The 20,304-nt window shown below is 48.1% G+C and overlaps 8 protein-coding genes across 8 annotated transcripts; 3 read left to right on the top strand and 5 right to left on the bottom strand.

Moving 5' to 3' along the window:
* Nucleotides 1-42: 42 nt before the first annotated feature.
* On the bottom strand, nucleotides 43-1,068 carry N7508_010236 (uncharacterized protein; the record flags this gene model as incomplete). The annotated part of the gene is made up of 1 exon (XM_058468296.1): nucleotides 43-1,068. One exon carries the CDS (start codon nucleotides 1,066-1,068, stop codon nucleotides 43-45), a length of 1,026 nt encoding a protein of 341 aa, XP_058316142.1.
* A 651-nt stretch (nucleotides 1,069-1,719) lies between these two features.
* Nucleotides 1,720-3,709, bottom strand: N7508_010235 (PAS-associated C-terminal; the record flags this gene model as incomplete). Its single annotated transcript, XM_058468295.1, has 5 exons — nucleotides 1,720-2,034; nucleotides 2,104-2,545; nucleotides 2,592-2,742; nucleotides 2,793-3,532; nucleotides 3,582-3,709. 5 exons carry the CDS (start codon nucleotides 3,707-3,709, stop codon nucleotides 1,720-1,722), a joined length of 1,776 nt encoding a protein of 591 aa, XP_058316141.1.
* Nucleotides 3,710-4,378: 669 nt separating this feature from the next.
* N7508_010234 (uncharacterized protein) lies at nucleotides 4,379-5,261 on the bottom strand (the record flags this gene model as incomplete). Its single annotated transcript, XM_058468294.1, has 2 exons — nucleotides 4,379-4,674; nucleotides 4,712-5,261. The coding sequence occupies 2 exons, from the start codon at nucleotides 5,259-5,261 to the stop codon at nucleotides 4,379-4,381; spliced, it is 846 nt and encodes a 281-aa protein (XP_058316140.1).
* A 1,233-nt stretch (nucleotides 5,262-6,494) lies between these two features.
* Nucleotides 6,495-8,959, top strand: N7508_010233 (putative ATP-dependent RNA helicase (Hrh1); the record flags this gene model as incomplete). The annotated part of the gene is made up of 2 exons (XM_058468293.1): nucleotides 6,495-8,570; nucleotides 8,621-8,959. The coding sequence occupies 2 exons, from the start codon at nucleotides 6,495-6,497 to the stop codon at nucleotides 8,957-8,959; spliced, it is 2,415 nt and encodes an 804-aa protein (XP_058316139.1).
* Nucleotides 8,960-9,996: 1,037 nt separating this feature from the next.
* On the top strand, nucleotides 9,997-11,760 carry N7508_010232 (uncharacterized protein; the record flags this gene model as incomplete). Its single annotated transcript, XM_058468292.1, has 1 exon — nucleotides 9,997-11,760. One exon carries the CDS (start codon nucleotides 9,997-9,999, stop codon nucleotides 11,758-11,760), a length of 1,764 nt encoding a protein of 587 aa, XP_058316138.1.
* A 540-nt stretch (nucleotides 11,761-12,300) lies between these two features.
* Nucleotides 12,301-13,770, bottom strand: N7508_010231 (sulfatase family protein; the record flags this gene model as incomplete). The annotated part of the gene is made up of 1 exon (XM_058468291.1): nucleotides 12,301-13,770. One exon carries the CDS (start codon nucleotides 13,768-13,770, stop codon nucleotides 12,301-12,303), a length of 1,470 nt encoding a protein of 489 aa, XP_058316137.1.
* A 395-nt stretch (nucleotides 13,771-14,165) lies between these two features.
* On the bottom strand, nucleotides 14,166-16,093 carry N7508_010230 (sugar porter family MFS transporter; the record flags this gene model as incomplete). Its single annotated transcript, XM_058468290.1, has 8 exons — nucleotides 14,166-14,399; nucleotides 14,457-14,589; nucleotides 14,646-14,657; nucleotides 14,713-15,023; nucleotides 15,082-15,229; nucleotides 15,279-15,538; nucleotides 15,587-15,668; nucleotides 15,723-16,093. The coding sequence occupies 8 exons, from the start codon at nucleotides 16,091-16,093 to the stop codon at nucleotides 14,166-14,168; spliced, it is 1,551 nt and encodes a 516-aa protein (XP_058316136.1).
* Nucleotides 16,094-17,320: 1,227 nt separating this feature from the next.
* On the top strand, nucleotides 17,321-19,523 carry N7508_010229 (fungal specific transcription factor domain-containing protein; the record flags this gene model as incomplete). The annotated part of the gene is made up of 6 exons (XM_058468289.1): nucleotides 17,321-17,511; nucleotides 17,563-17,692; nucleotides 17,743-18,188; nucleotides 18,246-18,801; nucleotides 18,853-19,429; nucleotides 19,468-19,523. Coding segments are annotated over 6 exons (1,956 nt in total), but the record flags the coding sequence as incomplete, so codon positions are not given.
* Nucleotides 19,524-20,304: the final 781 nt, after the last annotated feature.

Below are 20,304 nucleotides of genomic sequence, written 5' to 3'. Positions count from 1 at the left end.
TGAGTTTGATATTGAGGCTGTTGAAACATCCCAACATTCCCTTCAACGAAGATTACCCAAAAACTGCCGAACTCTCCTAGGAAGAGAAGGTCTCGGCCCAAGAGACTCAGTCTTCCTTGCAACAAAGTGATAAGCTTGCAAAGACCCCGTCTTGAACGAATGCATTCCGCCCCACAGGTACAACCGATGAATACGATAGCACTCCTCTCCCCAACCAGCAACGACGAAATCCTTAGCTTCATCCATCCTCTTCGCCCACTCCAACATAGTAAGCTCATAATCCTTGCTCTCGTTAACAACCTCCAAAGCCTCAAACCCATGATACAAAAACTCAGCAAGAACATCCTGAACCGTCATAAATGTATGCGTTCCCTGCCAGATATACTCCCGCGTAAAAGCACTCACAGCAAACTTCTCCACAGCAGCCGAGCCATCAAGATACATCTTGCCACCAGGCTTCAGCACATCCCACACACCACGCGCAAATCGACGGTAGTTGGGCATATGCTCAATAACACCAAACGTGACAACATGGTCATACCGCTCAGCAGGCTTATGCTCAAAGAAATCCTCAAGAAAGACTTGACCAGGCAGACCCCCATCCTCAAGTATCTTCTGCACATACCGAGCCTGATCGGCACCAAGTGTCAACGTCGTAACGTGTACACCGCGTGCACCACAGAACTCCGTAACACCTCCCCATCCACCGCCGATATCAAGGATCTTCATGCCAGCCTTGAGATCGAGCGCTTTCCACACGAAATCAATTTTGTTCTCGGCTGCTTGCTCGAGTGTATTATCGGGGGATTGGAATAGAGCGTGTGTGTACCAGCGGTATTTCGTATCGAGGAATTTGAGGTAGAAGTCGTCGCCGAGGCTGTAGTGCGCCTTTATGGCTTTGGCGTTCATGCTTGTCACGGTTCGGACGAAGTCATATATGAATTGGATCTTTTGGCGGAGGGGGACTTTTTCTTCGAGGCTCGCACGTGCGTTGAAGAGGGCGCCTAGGTCGCCTTCTACTTGGATTTCACCGGCTAGGTAGGCTTTTCCCACTGCCATTTCTGTCATTGGGGTATTGAGAGCTTGTTCTGAGGTGAAGATTACTCGGTAGGTTGGTGTGCCTGTACGGGTTGGCACTACTTCGCCATTTGGCAGTTGGATTTCTCCTGGGATGGTGAGCTGGCATAAGAGGGGTGCAAGTCCACTGTTTGGCAAGCTGTTGGAGGTGGTTATTGTCATCTTTGATGGCACTGAAGGAATGTATTGTTTCTGGGGTTGGAAAGATAAAATCGATGGTGAGAAGAAGAGAATCTCACGAGGTTTTTGTAGAGTCTAGACTTGACATGTCTCTTTTAATAGCTTCGCTGTACCTCTGGAGGCTCACCAGAGTGGCTTGTCTCCCCAGTCTTGGTGTGATGGACTATGCATATTCATGAGCCCAGAGTTGCAGGAGTCCCACTAAAAATGCATCTCCAACAAATGAGAAAATACCGTGAAGATCAACTTCTGTAGGCATTCTGTGGGTGATCGGTCAATGATGATTATTTGTGATACAGTATATTAAGTGTATATGGTGCTTTAGTTATTAGTGGAAACAATGTATCTCACATGATGAAGAAAATGATGTATAAAAGAATCAAAAAGCCAGATATCTCGAATCTATTCACAAAAAAATGAGTTATATACAATACAATCAGCAAATGTGCAAAATTCAAATGGCTAAGCTCGCCAATTGACAACGGCCTCGTCATCATCATCGACAACAACAACCATCCACACACCCACCTGTCCATTACTGGCATAAAGCGGCGTACAATGAACCCAACGATTCCGACCCTCTGGGTTCGACCGAGTAACCCACTTGATTCTAGCTGTCACACTACGACCAACCATCATTGCCTGAAGCAGGTCATCTTTCACAGCTGAAGAACTACCGATCCGCGAGAGGAAGGGCGATTGTAGCATGCCCGGGATTTGGAGAGAGGGCGATGTGAATAGAATTCGGAGAGAAGGGTATGGGCGGACGAGAAGGTACTATTCATAGCCATCAATTAGCATGTCGTCATCATCAATTGCCGTGGCGGTTTGAAAGTTGAATCTCACATTCTCATAAACACCAGCCAGAGACATCCGGAAGAAAGGCAATTTCATATCGCGCAATCGAATAGCCTCAATCTCACTATCCAGCGATCCACCTCGCTGCAACCATGATCTCGGATGCTTGGGGGATAGTAAACTTTTCTGAGGCTGGAACAGATGACCACCATGCTCTTGCACAGCGGACAATTCCCGGGGACTTAACAGTTCGCTCAATTCCTGGAACTCGTCTTTCTCGTCTTTTGGTGGAACTTCTGGGACACTGTCATCGTCGACATCTGGATCGCGGTATTTGGCTTTGAGTTCAATTAGAGACTCCATGGAGGCACCTTCCATTGCCAGACCCGAAACGTCGATCTGTGCACCAATAAAATATTTGACGCGTCCGTGGCTGTCGCATAGGGGTGCGCATTGGAGAAGATTCATGAATGGAGAGCCATCGCGGCGACTAATCATGTTAGTAACTGGGTTATGAGTAGGTTAGAGGAACATACTAATTAAGGAACATTTCGGAGTGGTGTCGACCCGCTTGGATGGCTTCGCGAAGACGGCGAACACTGTTCTTATTCGTCTTCGGTCCTTGTAAAAAGCGACAATTACGACCTAGTACATAGTCCATGCCATACTGTGTTGTATTGTGGAACTCTGTTGTTGTCAGCGCAATTTCTTAACCCTAACTCAGTAGGTGCGCATACCCTCAGATGCGAAAATAATAGGATTGTCAGGCCGCGAAGGATCCGTCAGACAGAAGACTTCAGCCAACGCATTTGACGTACTACGGAACTTCATTGGTAAAGTCCCACGGACTCGCTCTTCAACGATTTTACTCGTGATTGTGATTCCTCTTGACGTGACGAACGCAGGCAGCTCCTCGGCCGTAAGTGCAAGCAGTCCATCATGAACGCGCCGCTCCAAAACCTGATTGGCTGTGACACCGACTGCTTCTTCGTCGGTACGCACTTCTGGTGGAGGCACATCGACCGATAGACGGACAAGCGCATTGGCATATTGAATTGCTTTGAGCGCCTTGGCTGCATTGAGGTAGTATGTAAGTGTTGAGATAGAGCGTGGACGTTCTTCAATCAAAAACTCGCGGAAGCGCGCAAGATAGCGCGGGTTGTTCAGAATTGTGAGCATATGCTCTGCAGAAAACATCACGTCTGCGAGTCGCTCGAGTTTGTGGAGAGGCGCATCGCCGCCCTCGTATGGTGCGATGAGATCGTAGGAACCGGTGTCTTCGTTGACGGGGTTGAATTCCTCGGTGCCGTCGTAAGGGTTCATTTGTTGAAGTAGAGGAAGGTCGTTCGTTGTCGCATGTCGGCGCATATTCTTAATTGACGGTTTGGGTGTTGGATATACTTCTTCCTCGTGAATCGAGTCTAAATTCTTCAGCCGATTTGGCGGCTGAGGAAAATCGTCCAGCAATTGATCATTTCTTTTCTGTTAGCCTTGCGCAAATGCATTCAAGCGAGCGCCTTACTTACCGTGAGGATCTTCCAGACTCACTGACCCATTCGTGGTACTCATCTGGCAATGTCTCTGTGAATGAGCGCAGCGACTCGGCGTCAGGGCTGGTAAGCTCATCATGAAGATCTATGGGCGCCATCGCCATTGTTTGAATAAAAGAAACCAAAATCCATGTCGCACACCAGGAAATGTACAAACTTTTAAATGTAAGACTTTTCCGGGGTTGATGCATCAATTGATCTCCCCAGGGCGCTGACCCCCATAGGAGGGGAGTCCGAGAGACACAGTCGCACGGAATGCCAGACGAAAGACACAATGTTAATGTGGCAGGTCACAATATCCAATACAGTCTACATACTACTGCAGATCGATCGATCGATGGTTTGCGGCTCAACCACGAGATCGGAGGCGATCCTTTGCCAGTGATGCAATCGTGCAGGAAATTATCCTGAGAAGGTTCACTTGACGTTCGGGGATCGACAGCCTATTGACCTTTGGGTTACTCAGCCGGAATATGATACATCTATCTGTTCCATTGTGCGCAATTAGGCTACGGTTCGCGAAGCTCGTCTGCAGGCCTGAGCGCGGGAGTACCAACAAGATCCGAACTTGACATTTTTGGCTTGCGATCTGTCAACTTCGACGCAAATTTACGTCCCGATTTATCGGATCGTGTATCCACCATCGACTGCAAGGCACTGGTCGGTGATCCAACTAGCATCTTCACTGGCGAGGAAAAGGGCTGCGCGGGGCTATGTCTTCTGGTTCGCCAATTCCCCTGAGCGGATGAAACGCCTCCATCATTCCCATGAATTCAGGGGGGATCAGTCGAGAGGCGGCGTTTAACATGGTGAGTTCCAGTCCCTCGTGCACACTCCTTACATCCAGGCGCGATCGCATCGCGGTGAATGCGATGTTTTGCATAATCAAGCGCGACGTTTCGTGTCAGTCCAAGCACGCCAGCCTTGGATGCACAGTATGCAGCTATTTGGAGTAAGCACGGGGCTATTTGGAATAGGAGTAGGCCAACAACGGCAATTATCAAGACCGACCAGGCCCAAGATAGATGAGATATTGACAATTCAGCCCAGGTCGCCACTGGGGTGGGGGCTATCCTTCATCATTTGAGCTGTCGCATATTTCATACCCAGGAAGACACCTTTGGTGTTGATAGCAAAGGTCTGATCAAACAGTTCCTCGGAAGATTCATAGATCGTGACTGGTTGTATGGCCTCCACATTGACGCCGGCGTTGTTAACCATGCTTTTTAGACTATTAGCCACTTTTGTTAGCTGGAAATAATCTCCGCCACTCACATGCCTAGTTGCTCGTATTGCTTGAACAGCTTCGTTGGCCAAGGCCTCGACCTCTGCCGCCTTGGTCACGTTGCATCGAAGGAATACGGCTTGTCCGCCACGCTCATTAATGAGTGCATGTGTGGGTGTCTCAGGCGGCTGACCCGAACGTTCGGTATCAATATCAGAGCGCAGGTCGGCGCAAATGAGCTTGGCTCCGTGAAGTGCATACAGGAGAGCAATAGCGCGCCCGACCCCTGAAGATGCGCCAGTCACAACAGCGAGTTTGTTAGCGAGCCGCTGGGCTGATATGTTGGTTGAACCTGCCGTGGTGGTATGTAGAGCAAGACATTGAGAAAAGAGAAATGAGGAAATGAGGGAGTAACAATAAAACCAGGTCATAGCCAAATGAATTACGAAGGGAGAAGTCAAGCACGTAATAACATCTCTTGTGTAGTATATTATCAGATTAACAGGATTAACATCTCTCTCCCTTCCTTTGTATGTGGCACACTGCAGCTGTATATCTTTGGTCTAGTCGAAGATCGCGATGATCTACAATAAAGGACATATACTGTATCATCCCGTAGCCAAGTACCTAATCTCTTGTCTCAGCCGACATGAGCATATCAATCGAGTCCACATTTCTCCGCGGTACAACGTTGTGACAGGTCTGACAATTTTTTGTCCCGGAAAATAAGAAATAGCCCTATTTGTCAATAGTTTCTCTAGTTTGCTTGTCCCAACGTGCGTCTACACGCAGCTTGGCTTGGCTGTGTTACATGATAGGTCCGTCTGGTTTGCAACTGATATCTTTTTTTATCACTTCCGCAATATTGCACATTTGTATTAGGAATTTAGCGTCTGACTCTGGAACAAAATTCTTCAGAGACCATATGATGAGAATGTGATGGCTGTGACTATTGTATCGTACCGCCTCTGTGCTCCAAGTATTATTGGGACTCTAGGTGCTGGTCTTTCTGTGATAAAGCATTGTGCAGAAAGAACACGCCAGAATCTTAATATCCTTGTCCATTGTTCATGACGTTTACCTGTATCAGCATGATCCTCGGGCGGTTCAAGCAATTTTTTTCTTCTTCAAATGTCATTTCATATACACAATCGTATTGGATCTCTATGTGCTGTTTTGTGTTTCAACTTCGTCTTTACATGCCTTTGATGTGGAGAGGAATAAGACTCCCGCCATGAGATGTGCTACATGAACTCCGTGTTTTCCGTTGGTTTTGGAACAAGGTACTATTGCTGGAATAGCTGTTTAAAGAGAAATACGTACAGGTTATTTGCTTCAACAACGTGCTACTCTGCTGAAGGACGAATTTTGTACTCGAGTTTTAGTGCACGGCATCAATATTTATATTCATGCTGATGAACAATTGTTGCTTCTAGCGATAGCACGCAAAGGAAAGACCATCAGCTTATATATAAAGTCATCAGAGATATAGCGAGTTATGTAGAATCATTTTACGACCAAAAGAACGAGCAATGAAAATAACTTCGATCGAGTACAGTCTTGGCTATGTTGACACTGATAAGCGCTTATCGGCTTATCGATAAGGCAAAATTTTCGGGGAAGATGAGCGTCGCCCTTGACATTCCTTCGCGCCACACCTCAAAATGCCCGAGAAAGTCCGTATTGTCTTCGCTGATTCTGACGACGAAAAAGGCGTGCCCAAAACGGCCACACCAGCACCTATCGAAGAACCGGTGCGAAAGAAGAATCGAAACAAGAAGAGGAAGCGCGACGAGCCCGAGACCAATGGCGCTGCTCAAGAGAAATCAAGTGAAGCCCCTGAGCCCGTGCAGGTAGAAAAGGTTGATCCTGCACCAGAAAAGCCAGAAGAGACACCCCGAGCAAACGGTGCACCGTCGAAACCAAAACCGAAACACAAGTCCAAATCTCTTACCGACACAAAAACCAACTTCACATCTTTACGAGACAAAGCCAAGGCTCTCCTCGAGACCCGGCGCAAGCTACCCATCTTCGGAAATGTCGATGAGATCCGGAACTACCTCCGCGAACAAGATGTGATGCTGCTGGTTGGTGAAACCGGTAGCGGAAAGAGTACCCAGATCCCGCAGTTCCTGGTGGACGAATTTTGGTGCCGGCCTGTGCCAACAAAAATCACACGCAATGGCAAGACAGAGAAGAAGCAGATTGGAGGCTGCATTGCTATCACACAGCCTCGTCGAGTTGCTGCAATCTCGCTGGCCCGGCGTGTAGCTGAAGAAATGGGCACACCACTTGGAAATCACTCGCCTGCTAGTAAGGTCGGCTACTCTGTGCGATTCGATACGTCGACATCGCCTAGTACCCGGGTAAAGTTTCTGACAGAAGGAATGTTGCTCCAGGAGATGCTTCATGATCCATTCTTGACCAAATACAGCGCTATTGTTGTGGATGAGGTTCACGAACGAGGTATCAATGTGGATTTGGTACTTGGATTCTTGCGCAATCTTGTCGCTAGCAAGTTTGAAGGTCGTGGTGGTGTTCCACTCAAGGTGGTGGTTATGAGTGCTACAGCGGATATGGAGAGTCTAACTGGCTTCTTCCAGGATGGATATAAATCCCTGGAGCCAGCACCGAAGTCCATCGAGAACGGTGTCGATGCCGACAGAATGGATAAATCGGACTCGAAGGAAATTGCTGCCTGCCATATCAAGGGTCGACAATTCCCTGTCAAGACGATTTATTCGCCCCAGCCAGTGCATGATTTTGTAGATGCGGCTCTCAAGGTCATCTTCCAGATTCATTGCAAGGAGCCGATGCCTGGTGATATCTTGGTTTTCTTGACTGGCCAGGAGACTGTTGAGGCCTTGGAACACTTGGTTAATGAGTATGCTATGGGTATGGACCCGTCACTCCCCAAGATTCAGGTTCTTCCCCTGTTCGCTGCATTGCCACAAGCTGCTCAGCAACGAGTGTTTATGCCAGCTCCACCACGTACACGTAAGGTTGTGTTGTCTACCAACATTGCTGAAACTTCAGTTACTGTTTCTGGTGTGCGGTACGTTGTTGACTGTGGCAAGGCCAAAGTCAAGCAGTTCCGTACTCGACTTGGTTTGGATTCGCTCCTTGTCAAGCCTATCTCAAAGTCAGCCGCCATCCAGCGGAAGGGTCGTGCCGGTCGTGAAGCCCCTGGACAATGCTTCCGGCTATACACAGAGAAGGACTATCTCGCCTTGGACGAGACGAATACCCCCGAGATCCTCCGCTGCGATCTGAGCCAAGCGCTACTGAACATGAAGGCGCGTGGTGTTGATGACATCGTTGGATTCCCATTCCTCACCCGGCCACCCCGTGAAGCTCTCGAGAAGGCCCTTCTCCAGCTTCTCAATATCGAGGCCTTGGGTGAGACGGGTCAGATCAGTGATGTTGGTCAACAAATTGCCAAGCTGCCCTTGACACCAACACTGGGTCGTGTCCTATTAGCAGCAGCTGAGAATGGACCAGAATGCTTGATTGATGTCATTGATATCATTTCTTGTCTCAGCGTAGAGAACATCTTCCTCAACACCACCTCCGAGGAAAAGAAAGAAGCCGCAGAAGCCGCACGCCGTGATCTATACCGCCGCGAGGGTGATCACCTAACGATGCTGGCAACTGTGCGCGTCTACGCCGTCGAACACTCTGACCGCAAAGCCTGGGCAGAGCGACACCTGGTGTCCCACCGAGCAATGCAATCCGTCATGGTAAGCAGAAGACACTAACAACCCCAATCACACAATCTAACAGAAACCAGGACGTCCGCAAGCAACTCCGAATGCAATGTCGGCAAGCAAAGCTCATCTCTGGCGAACTCTCAAACTCCGTCTCTTCACACGACCCCTCCCCCTTTCTTATCCTCCAAAGTTTCCTCGCAGGCTTTGCAACCAACACCGCTCGCCTTGTCCCCGATGGTAGCTACCGCACTATCGTTGGAAACCAGACTGTCGCTATTCACCCTTCAAGTGTGCTATTCGGCAAGAAGGTCGAGGCGATCATGTACAATGAGTTCGTGTTCACCAATCGCAGTTATGCTCGTGGTGTCAGTGCTGTGCAGATGGATTGGGTTGGTGAGGCTCTGGCTGGGAAGGAGTGATTATTGGTTGATAGATGTTGGATATATCATAGATTCATATATACCCCAATGCGATGATACTGTCTCTACACTACAGGACTTTCCTATGCAGATTTGGTTGTTTGATCTCGAAGTTGAGGTCAGCTGACCGCTACGTGATATCAAACGCCGACGACACCCACCTCACCGCAGACTCTGTAGAGGTGTGGGGTGCCTTGAACTCACCAGAGTTGCCACTTGTTCTTTTCTCTGCAGTAAAATACCGTTGACTAGTATAGTATGTGTGACATGTCTGCGGAAAGCCCATTGAAACAAGATATGTGAATGCTACCGCAGGAGTCTACGGACACTGACATATCCAGATGGGACTTCACGAAAGCAGCGCTAATCCGACGGAGCAAACCGGCGAATCAAATCGACTAAAGGAATACTATAATACTATCTCCCTTCACCAGGCGTATCAAGAGGGGCATTGCGTGCTTTTTCGTTAGCCCAAGCGACGTGGTCATTGGTCTTGGCGTCAGACAGTCAACATGCGACATCGACAGGCGATGGGATGATAGGGATTCGAGATGGGACAACTCGGCATCTACAGTGGGCAGTTAATATGAGAACACAGTTGATATTAACCAGATTGCCCATAAACAAGTAAATGTGACAGACGCAAAATCTACACGTCACATCGTCGATCCCGCTGACCCTGGTCGACCTAGTCAGCTGATAAGTGCTTCACCCGATGCTATTCGACTCCCATAATATACGACAAATAAAAGAGCAGTAGCCGGGTAATATAATAGAGAGAAAACGGATAGTCACGTCCGAGTGGTCTCATCCGAAACTTGCATCATCGGGCGATCACCGCCTTATCAGTTATCTACGCATCACCACTCCCTTGATCCTTGGTCCTTGGTCCTTTGTTTCACTTCTCTTTCCCCTGTCTCGTGTTTACTTATGATACTATTTACCTGATCCTGTATTCCCTTTTTAACGGCCTTGATATCCTCTAAGGCTGACGGTGATCTCTGCGGAGAGGATCCACCGTATACGCTTATCACGTTATGGCTTTCCAGGTCCCAACACACGTCCCTCGACGTAGGACCTCGTACTCTGCTCCCCAGCCTCCTCCTGTTCTTGATATCCCTCCTACCTCCCCAGACCAACGCGATGATGACACTGCACAATGGGTGCTGTTCTCCCCAACTGCACGCACGCACACGACCTCGACCGATCGCACCCGCACTGCTGGCCCATCCAGATTGAGTGACTTTGGTTCCTTTGCCGCAGCCCCTTCAGCCAACGGTGTCGACGATGATTACGCGCTCGATGATCAATTAGACGAAGATGGTACCGAACTAGACAGCCTCGACGACGGGCTGCACGCCTTTCGAGCTCCCTCTCTGGCACCAGCTTCCCCCACAAGGATGGAACAAGGGCCACCGGCGATGCTGCCCGCTCACGATGGGCTAGGTAGCTTCCAAGCCTCCAGTCAGTTGGTTCAAGATCAGCTCTGGCAGCACGAGCAATACAACCCACAGCGACAGTCCTCTGCCCAACTCCAACACCGAGGTCACTCGAGCGTGCAAAGGCATTTGGATACTGTCGAAGAGGGCGAGGCAGATGTTGAGCGACAAAGATGGCAGAGGATCGAGGAATGGCGTATGGATCAGAGCAGGGCTTTGCTCCAGGAGATTGAACGGGAAACCCGTCAGCGACGGAGCAGTCGTGTCAGCCGATCGAGTGTTCAGCGGTCTGATGAGCACACACCGCAAGCGAGTGTCCTCGACGAGTCATCTATATCGAGGGAATTATCTCTACCGGAAGCTATCTCCGAAGACGAGGAGTCTTTCTGGCGCCGTATTACTCGAAAGGTAATCCGAGACTTGATCGGAATCGATGACTCCTTGCTGTCTGTGATCTTTGGTGAGTCGTTGCCGCTGGACACGCAACCTCATAGTGAGGAAGAGCCACTTGACATGGAGACTGTGCTAGCCCGCGAGCCGGAGCCAGAGCATGGCGATACACCGATGTGGCAGAGCAACGTGCTCCAGAGGATTGCCCATGAGCTGGGTGTTCTTGTACATCAACTTTGCGAACACCCAGGTGCATTTACTACATACTATCAGATGACGAAAGATATCTCCGCTGAATACGCGGGTATGTCCATCAACCGTCTAGCGGAGAGTGGCGTATCTCAGAAGCCAGCCGAGTCAACTGCACGAAGTACTGGCGAGACTACTGGTGATTCGATGCCCTCGCCCCATTTCATGCCTACACTTCGCGATAACAACCGCGAACACGAAGCCCAATGGGGCATTGAAGAAGACGACCCTATGGGATCCCATTTGATGCCCGATGCAGCACGAGCCCAAGACGAACAGGAGTACTGGGAACGTGGACTTGATGTCATGATGGTATTCCGCTACTTGCGCAATCGCTTCAGTCGTCGTGGCTATATGCCCAATGAAACACAACCCCCTTCCCCATCTCGCCGAACCCAAGATGCATCCCGCCGAGCGGCCATCATCCGGCAACACCACCCACTAGTTGCGCGTGCTCATACTCGCTCCCAAACTCTGACCCGCCGCGCCTCACAGTTCTCTGGTGTATCGGGTCCTACTGGCGTTGCTTCACCGCTCCTACGTCCTCATCTCCGTCGCCCCAGTTCTAGCTGCGCTAGCCAAAGCGCTAAACTTTCTGCCATCTCAAGCCGGCGGACTATGACTGGTTCCAGCCGGAATTACTGGGATATTGGCACAAGCGAAAGCAATAGTGCTATTGGTGTCGGTGTCGGGGCCGGTCTAGGTACCTGGGGCGAAGTGTGAAGACATTGACATGAATGCATCAATCGGCGTCGATAGATGACCTTATGATACTCTTTTCGGGCAGGCCTTTGATTACGAACCTATGTCGGCGCCTTCTTCCACAATTATTTGGACGCGCTATGTCTGCTTTTACGACCTTTTCTTTATACCTTTTTTTTGTCATTACGGTGTTTCCGGCTCTTGTCATTTTACTCTCGGCTCCGTCTTCTGTCCATATCCTGAATGTCCATTTATGCATACAATCTTGTCATTTCAAACCTGCATCGCATATTGATGTTGTGAAAGGTATCGTTATAAATGTACTATAACAATCGCCAGCGAGGGTTAGACTTGAACCATCCTCTACGTATCCGTTGCCTTCATGGCGGTCTACATTTCTGACTACGTTCCTGCAACAGGCCGCACTTGTGCATGTTACATATCTCATGATGATAAACATATGAAATATCAGGTAACAAGGTGCATTCTGCAAGGAAGTCTCGTCCAACCCCAGAACTAGCACACCATCCAACCAAAATATCTCACATACGCATGATGAAATCACATATGAACATCTGTCCCCCAAGGCAAATCCCCAGCAAAAGAAGTAACTCCCTTACTCTCAGGCCTTTCAACGTCGAAATCCCACCTATCAGGTACATTAAGTCCACCCCCAAGATGATGCCTAATAAAAAGCAAAGAAACGCCATCCCGATACAACCACGCATCCTCCGTCCTGCGCTGCCACTTCTCCACAGTAGCCCTCATCTCCTCAAGAACAGATTGATACCGAGCTTCACCGGCAAGGTTCCGCACCTCATCCGGGTCAGCCTGGATATCATATAATTCCTCCACAGGCCGGAAGAAATAATCCTTCAACTGTCTCGACCCGATCATTTTCGGGTTGTTCTCTGCATTGCGGATTTCCTCCCATGTCAGTGATCCGTAGATATCAGCTGCGAAGGGGAAATCAAGACGCCAGGCGATGTTGCGGTGGTATTTATACCGTCCGTTACGCATCATACGTGTTGGCCAGTAGTTTGTTACTTCGTGGAAAGTGTGCGAGCCGAAAATCTGACTCCAGTTCTCGAGTTCGGTTGTTTCGCTCAAAACTGGTAAGATCGAACGGCCTGTTCTGGCTGGGTGGGATGGGCTGGGGTGCTTAGCCCAATCGAGGAGTGTAGGCAGAATATCGATGTAGGAGACCATATTCGGGTTGACAGTGCCAGCAGTTAACCCGGGACATTTCATGATCAACGGCAAGCTAACGCCGGCGTCGTAAAGAGTCGTCTTGGAATTGATGAATGGTGGACCGTTATCACTCATAAAGAGAACAAGTGTATCATCTGCCAGCCCGGACGCCTTCAATCCATCCAACACCATACCAACACCCTGATCAAGTCTAGAGATAGACTGATAATACTCTGCAAACTCATATCTAACACCTGGCAAATCATTCACAAAAGAAGGAATATCCACATCCTCTGGTTTATACTCAACTCTCTCAACACGCGAATCATAAGTCTCCTGATTCCCAAAGCCCGACCTCGTCAAATCACGATGCGGATCAATAAATCCAATAGTCAAAAAGAAGGGCTGCTTCTCATCAGCACTCTTCTTGAAAAACGCCGAAGCCTGATCTGCAACTAGTGCCACATCCCGACTATCACTCTCAGCACGCATATCCCACGGATAAACGCCCGAAGGACCAACATGCACTTTGCCAATTAGCCCGGTTGCATAGTCCTGCTCTGAGAAGAGTGCTGGGGCGGTTTCGACGTGGTCGAAGGTCGTGAAATGGTGGCGTCCATTGTGTAGGCCGTATTGGCCGTTCTGGTGTGTGTGTAGACCTGTGTAGATTACTGAGCGGCTAGCGCTGCAGGAGGCTGTTGAGGTGAAGGCTTGGGTGAATTTTGTCCCTTCGCTTGCTAGTTGGTCTAGATTTGGAGTTTGAATTGCCGTATTTCCGTAGCAGCCTAGTTGTTTGCCTAGGTCGTCGGCTATCATGAGGAGGATGTTGCGTTTTGTCATTTTGCTTTTGTGAGAGAATGGGCTTTGTCTTTTTGATTTTGGCGGGCTTTGGGGGTAGATGATTTATGCTTTCATATGGGATCTGCGAGATGTTTCTTATCTAGTTTGGCTTGTTCTGTCGGATGTCGGCTTCGGTGCTTCCCAGTTGTTGCGGATATCGCTTGGATATCGCGTAGCATCTGGACGGCTGATCTAATGAGGTGTGTTGCGCCATACTATGAGTTATTTTCATAATCAAAGTATCTCGCTGGGTATGGGGGTAGCCCTGGTAGTCCTGTAAAGATCTAAATACGGTATTTGGAAGATGCTCTTTCTACTAGCTTATAATATCTGGACCAATCATACAACAATGAGTAATAGTAACTTTCGAACGAATTGCTCAGTAGAATAATTAACTATGCTTTAGCCTCGAAACGAGCTGTGTTCACTTTCCCAGCACTCAAATACTCCTTGGCCTGTTCAATATCAGCAGCAAAGCGACTCGGCTCAGACCGTGTTCTAAAGGCCCAAATACTTTCGTTGTTAAACACTTCGTCAATTTCTTCCAGAGACTTTCCGCATGTCTCGGGGAAGAGAAGAAATGCGTGTATGGCGGCAACAAGGCAGAAGGTTCCAAAGACACAATAGATCTAGATAGAGTTAGTAATAAGAAACACGTTTCATGGTATATGATGTTTGCAAGTTACCCTCCACTGTATATTCTTAAATCCTGGTGGTGTGAAAAATGTTAAAGCAAAATTGCAGGCCCAGTTGAAGACTGTTGCTAGGGATACTGATTTGCTGCGGATATAGAGGGGGATAATCTCGGGTGGGTATGCCCTGCAAGAAAGGAAAGTTAGCATTGATGGAACAGCTGTTTGTCAATTGAAGCATACCATCCTAAGGGTCTGCAAATAATGTTAATTTTTATGTTCTTCAGATCGTTCAAGATAAGAGACTTACCCCCAAGTGGGCGCAAAGGTAGCAATGAACAAGTATGAACAGGCAATAATGGCCTTGGATGCTTTGCCATTAGTAACCCTCCAAGTGACTGTAGGCGATCCCTTGAGTCCTCCTGGAACATGATACCCATATGAAGACATAAGGCCTGCCTGAGTGAACTGCAAAACGGCCATGATAAAGGCACCGCCAATGAAAAGACGACGACGGGGGAGGCGGTCGATGAAGATCAATGCTGGGAGTGTCATGACAACATTGATGATATATTGAATTGATGCAGACAACAGGGCGTTGTTGCCTTCGAGACCAGCCATCTGTATGCTTATTAGTCTTTGCTCCACGATTGGCAGTGCTAGATACTGTCGTTCTTACCTGGAAGATATAAACAATGTAATACATCATGGCGTTTGTTCCGCTTAATTGGGACCAAATGTGTGTGAAAATACCGCAGTGTACGCGGACAATATTTCGTGCGTTAAATAGCTCCATCCAGGATGAACTTTGGTATTGGAGCTCAAGACTTATTATGGATCAGCATGCAGCAGAGCCACAGAATGGATTAGACTTACTCAACCTTCTCACGAATTTCAGTTGTTTGAGCCAGAACAACAGGGTCAAGAGTATCTCCCCTGGCATGTAATCTTGCAAGGACCGCCACTGCCTCTTCCCATCTATCTTGTGTAGCAAGCCAGCGAGGTGACCGAGGCATCATTGGGAGACATGACATGAGAACAATTGCTGGTATCATTTGAATCCCCCAGGGGATGCGAAACACTGCATTATTGCTCATGTGGGATGTTCCGAAGGAGATGAAGTACATGATCAGAATCTGGAGTAGTGTCAGCCTAGCAAAATAAAGGACGTGAACAAAACACACCCCCCATGTTATCATCCACTGTTGTAAGGAGAGAAGCCTGCCACGTTGATGAGGAAGACTGATTTCAGCAATGAGTATCGGACTATGAGATAATGTCAGTGAAGTGGTAACATCAAAGCCAGTCCAACAAGCTTACCCTTGGGACGTGAGCATTCCAACACTAAGTCCGTTGATGATTCGAGACACGATAAGCATAGAAACATCCTGCACCGCGCACATCAGAGTTGAACCAATCAACCAAAATATGCATGCAATGAATAGTGAGTCACGACGACCACATCGATCACTCGTCCAAGCTGAAAAGAGCGCTCCAAGTAGCGATCCACCAGCCATACTAGCAGTGATTCCACCCTGGGCAACAGCATCAGGTTCATGGAAGTACTCCTTGTACTGATCAGTGCCAATGATGGCAGACATGCTTGACACATCGAAGCCTTGGATGAGGCCCCCAATGGTCGTCAGTACGCTGATCAGATAGACATTGTTCAGTTGAAATGCTTTGCCCATCCTAGCGACCTTGAATAGCAGGTTGACAAGAACAAAGGCCACACAGCGCAGCTTGCCTTGCTACATGCCTGGGACCCCGGATTTTTATGTAGCTCCACTCGTCGCGATCAGATATTCCTCGTCCAATGAACATGCCTCTGGGGCCGATACCCGCTGTTAACGAGACCCGGTCAGGGTCAAGTTCAAACGTCAGTCGGGGATGATATGATGAGATCGCGAGGCGTAAGCTAAGCCCTGGTGCATTTGAGCAATTGGTCAAATCACTTCATGTGTAATGATTAGTCTAATTTCTCGGACTGTACGGAATGTTGTATAGTTCCAGCAGTCTTGGCAAAATGTGGCAATAGAAAAGTAACCAATGCTTATCAATTGACTTGTAGAATAATTAGATTAAACAAGGGCAAAGAGCCCCAATATTACCCCGGATCCATGCAAACCCCAGCTTGTCAGTTCTCAATTAAGCTTAATCTCGTCTTGAAGTAGTATTGCCGCGGCCCTCCGCTCTTAGCGAGATCCGCACGAGATCCGATACTCCTCGCTTCTTTTCTTCTCACATGTATCTAGCATTCTAGATGCATATGCGGAAGTCGGCACATAATGTTATCTTGGAGTGGAGATGGAGAATCTCCGAATGATCTGACAGCTCGTCCTGCGTCAGGCACTCGCAGGTCTCGATCAGGTTAGCTCCACCTGTCAATTCATGCCAAGAGATATATGCAAGGGACTGACCAAACTAGGCTGTTTTTTGTGTCGGGCGCGCAAAGTGAAATGTGACGAGCGCTGGCCCTCGTGTTTGAACTGTGAGCGTCTCAAGTTGGAATGTCCTGGTCACCCAGGCCAAAATTCAGGATTGGCTGCCAGAGCTCTTAGGAGTGTGAGACGGGATGCGACCCTGACACAGGCCGGTACAGCTCGGCATCGAGTGTCAAGATCATGCCAAGCTTGTCGCTTGGCTAAAGCTCGGTGCTCAGGGGGTGATATATGCGCCCGATGTTCCCGCAGAGAAATTGAATGCTCTTATAGTCCGGGCCGCATGCAACAGTTACGAAGCAGCACAACCTCTCATGTCCCGGCCCAAGAAAAACCCCTAGGCTCTAGTTTGGCACCAGCTTTGCTTCAGACAAACCAATATTCATCTCAGCAATCTCCAGATGGCATCACCGATCCTATATCTTGGTATGAACTCAAGTCTGTATTGTGATCTACCCGGAAACTGACCAGTGCAGGCTTCACACTCCGCAATTACCGGACAAAGATAGAATTCTAATCTTGATTGAAGAATATTTCGCACATGTTCATCCCTTACGATGCTATGGTTTCGTGCATAAACCTTCCTTCATGCAACGATTAGATGAAGATTTTGATGCCTGTTGCAATGATGAATCACTCCTTCATATTGTTTGCGCATTGGGAGCAAAGTCAGTACTAATACCACTATTATCATGGTGCAAAATACTAAAGCCTAACAGGTTCTTGGCTCTCGATTACCATTCTCAGTTTTCGCCCGAGTCAATCCTCACAGCTGGGAATCAGTGGGCCAAAATCGCGAAGGCCCGCATGTTTGTCGACTTGGACGACCTCTCCCTAGAAAAACTAATGGTCAGAGTATCCTCATATTCCCAACGAACATTTATACTAATTTGAAATAGACCGCAATTCTTCTCTATGATCACGATCTTAGGATCGGAAGCTATGCGTCTGCTTTTATGCTTTCTGGGGTTACTGCAAGGATGTCACAAGCATTGCAGCTGAATCTTGAGAGCTCCTCCGACATACTTTGTAATGAGCCAGACTCTTCTTGTCCAGTAACTAATGAATCCAAGCGACGTCTGATGTGGAGTTGCTATGTTATGGATAGTTGGGTTGGTAGCGGTGTCAACCAGCTCACTCTCCTAGAAGACAAAGATCTCAAGATCCAGCTTCCTTGTCACAGCCATAACTTCTCCTTGGGAACAGCCTGTATCACCGAGACATTGGATGAAGAAAAGGTTCTGGGGTTCATTCCTAGGGAGCAAACTCCTTCAAGGCCTGCCCAGAATATGGGGATTGAGGCCTATTTCATCCGCCTCGTTAGCAGCCGGAAGAAAGTTCTCCGGTACGACTTTTTCTATCGGAAATTTCATGTTCAATCAGGCTAACTCAATTGGTATAGTTATGTGAAGCACTTGGATACTTCCAAGCCACCTTGGGAAGCTGATTCCGAATTTATGCAATTGGCAACCGAATTTGCAAACTGGCGGCGATATCTACCCCAGAGCTTAAAGTGGAATTCGGGAGCAATTTACGCACGCAAAGAGTCATCGCAGTTAGGGGCCTTGACACTACTTTGGTGTACCTATCATCAAACCCTGTGTGACCTCTACCGGATTGGCATGCCCAATCTTTTTCGCATTCGACGACATCATGAGTTTCCACCCGTTCAACAAGATTTTCTGGATAATTGTCGCAGAGCTTGCTTTGACAACTCTCGTGAACTCTCAAAGATTCTTGCCGAAGCTTCACGGCATGGTATGAAAGCTCTGTCGGATACTTGGCTATGTATCATTGCACATGACAGCACGAAGGTCATGTTATATTTCCTGAAGCAGAAATCACAATCTCCCAATGCTCTAAGTGTATTCGAAGTCGAGGAAACTGCGGCCCTTATTAAAAAGAACATGGAAGCGCTCATGCAAATGAGATCTCTTGTTGCAACAGCAGAGCACTGCGTATGTGACTATACCTATTTTCGAACATATTTACTAACATTTGGCTTCTAGTATCTCTCAGTTGTCAAAATGATGATTGCAGCAGGCCTCCACCCTCAAATTCCACATGCACCCATGCCTGAGCGGGAGCCGGATGGAAATGACGAACGGTATGTTTTCCAGTACATTGTTGCCACTGGATCACTGAACTCTCTTAGATCTTCTCCTGAATCGCCAATTCAAGAATCACCCGAAGCCGTCTTGAACCCTCTTGCAATTTACCGCATGGCACGCACAGCCTTGCATGGCAAAGACTCACGAGGATCAACCTCAAATTCTCCCTCAACCACGAAAACAAACTCGCCTAGACATTTCCAATCTAGAAAACGCCAGCAATCTCAGCAAACCTCCAGACAGGAACAAACACAAGGTCTACAGAGGTCTCAGATCGAAGACAGAACAGACATGCTACCACCCTTTGATATTGGTTCCGCTCCAATAAGACCCGATGATACGCCATTCAATTTTAGTGCCTTCCCAAACTTCCCACCCCTTGGTACTGTTGGGTCATGGGATCCCTCTGAAGTGGCCATTATGAATATGATTGATGATCGGACCGCTCCTTGGTCTGCGGAATATTTGACTGATGGTCAGTCAGGGGTAGATCCGTTTTTGTTTCCATTTTAGACCAATTATACGATACTTCAAACAACACAACTCCTTTTATCTACTCTGCGCCGTAAGCAGTATGAACGGAAAGACCAAAGGCATTATGCGCACATTCCTTTTCTTTCAAGGTTGCATTTAGGGAGAGTGTCACAGAAACAAAAACTTGGAATCGACCTTGAACTACACCAACTAAATAGGAATCTGAGCCTTGCAAATAGGAGCATAGTTTTACATCGAGCAACCTATCTCCGATCACGTAAGGCTCTAGCCCTTGACTTCTTGTTGTTCACTATGGCCCTCATGCCACGCAGTCTGCTTAATCTTGAAGAAGAAAATAGCCCTGGTATATTCTCTCTCTTTTTCCTTTAGTAATGAAACCCTTAATTCGAGACTCGTATGCTAAATACTCAATCAAACGATTTGTCGCGAGTTATGGAGAATAAACTTGCTCGGTTCAAGAGATACCGGTCAGTGTGTCTATATATCTCACCGTAGTAAAGCCATATTTTCGGGGTTCGTATCCCGTGGTTCATGGGCCTTTGGCTTGCCGTGGCTTGTCAACGTCCAAAGTCTATGGCCGGGGGAAAAGGTGATGTTGGATAAGTCCTCAAACGCCACCACTGATTGTGAGCCTCCTGTCTCTTAGACTTGGCCCCAGTAAAAGACCTTATCATAGACAGTCGTGTCAAAGGCTGTTCGGTGACATTCCGAAGTGCAGCGTGGCCAAAATATCAAAAAGGAAAGTGTCTTCGACACGTGATATAGAATGCGGAGAAGATAAGTACAATGTTGATTCGCGGGTCTCGACTTCCTTAAATTTGAAATAAACATCGCAGACTGTGATAATGGCTGATG

The sequence above is a fragment of the Penicillium antarcticum genome (genome assembly GCF_028974205.1).
Source record: "Penicillium antarcticum strain IBT 31339 chromosome Unknown utg000009l_segment0_segment0, whole genome shotgun sequence".
Lineage (NCBI taxonomy): Eukaryota > Fungi > Ascomycota > Eurotiomycetes > Eurotiales > Aspergillaceae > Penicillium > Penicillium antarcticum.
The sequence above is the reverse complement of the archived record's forward strand: the minus strand, read 5'-3'. Positions and strand labels throughout refer to the sequence as shown.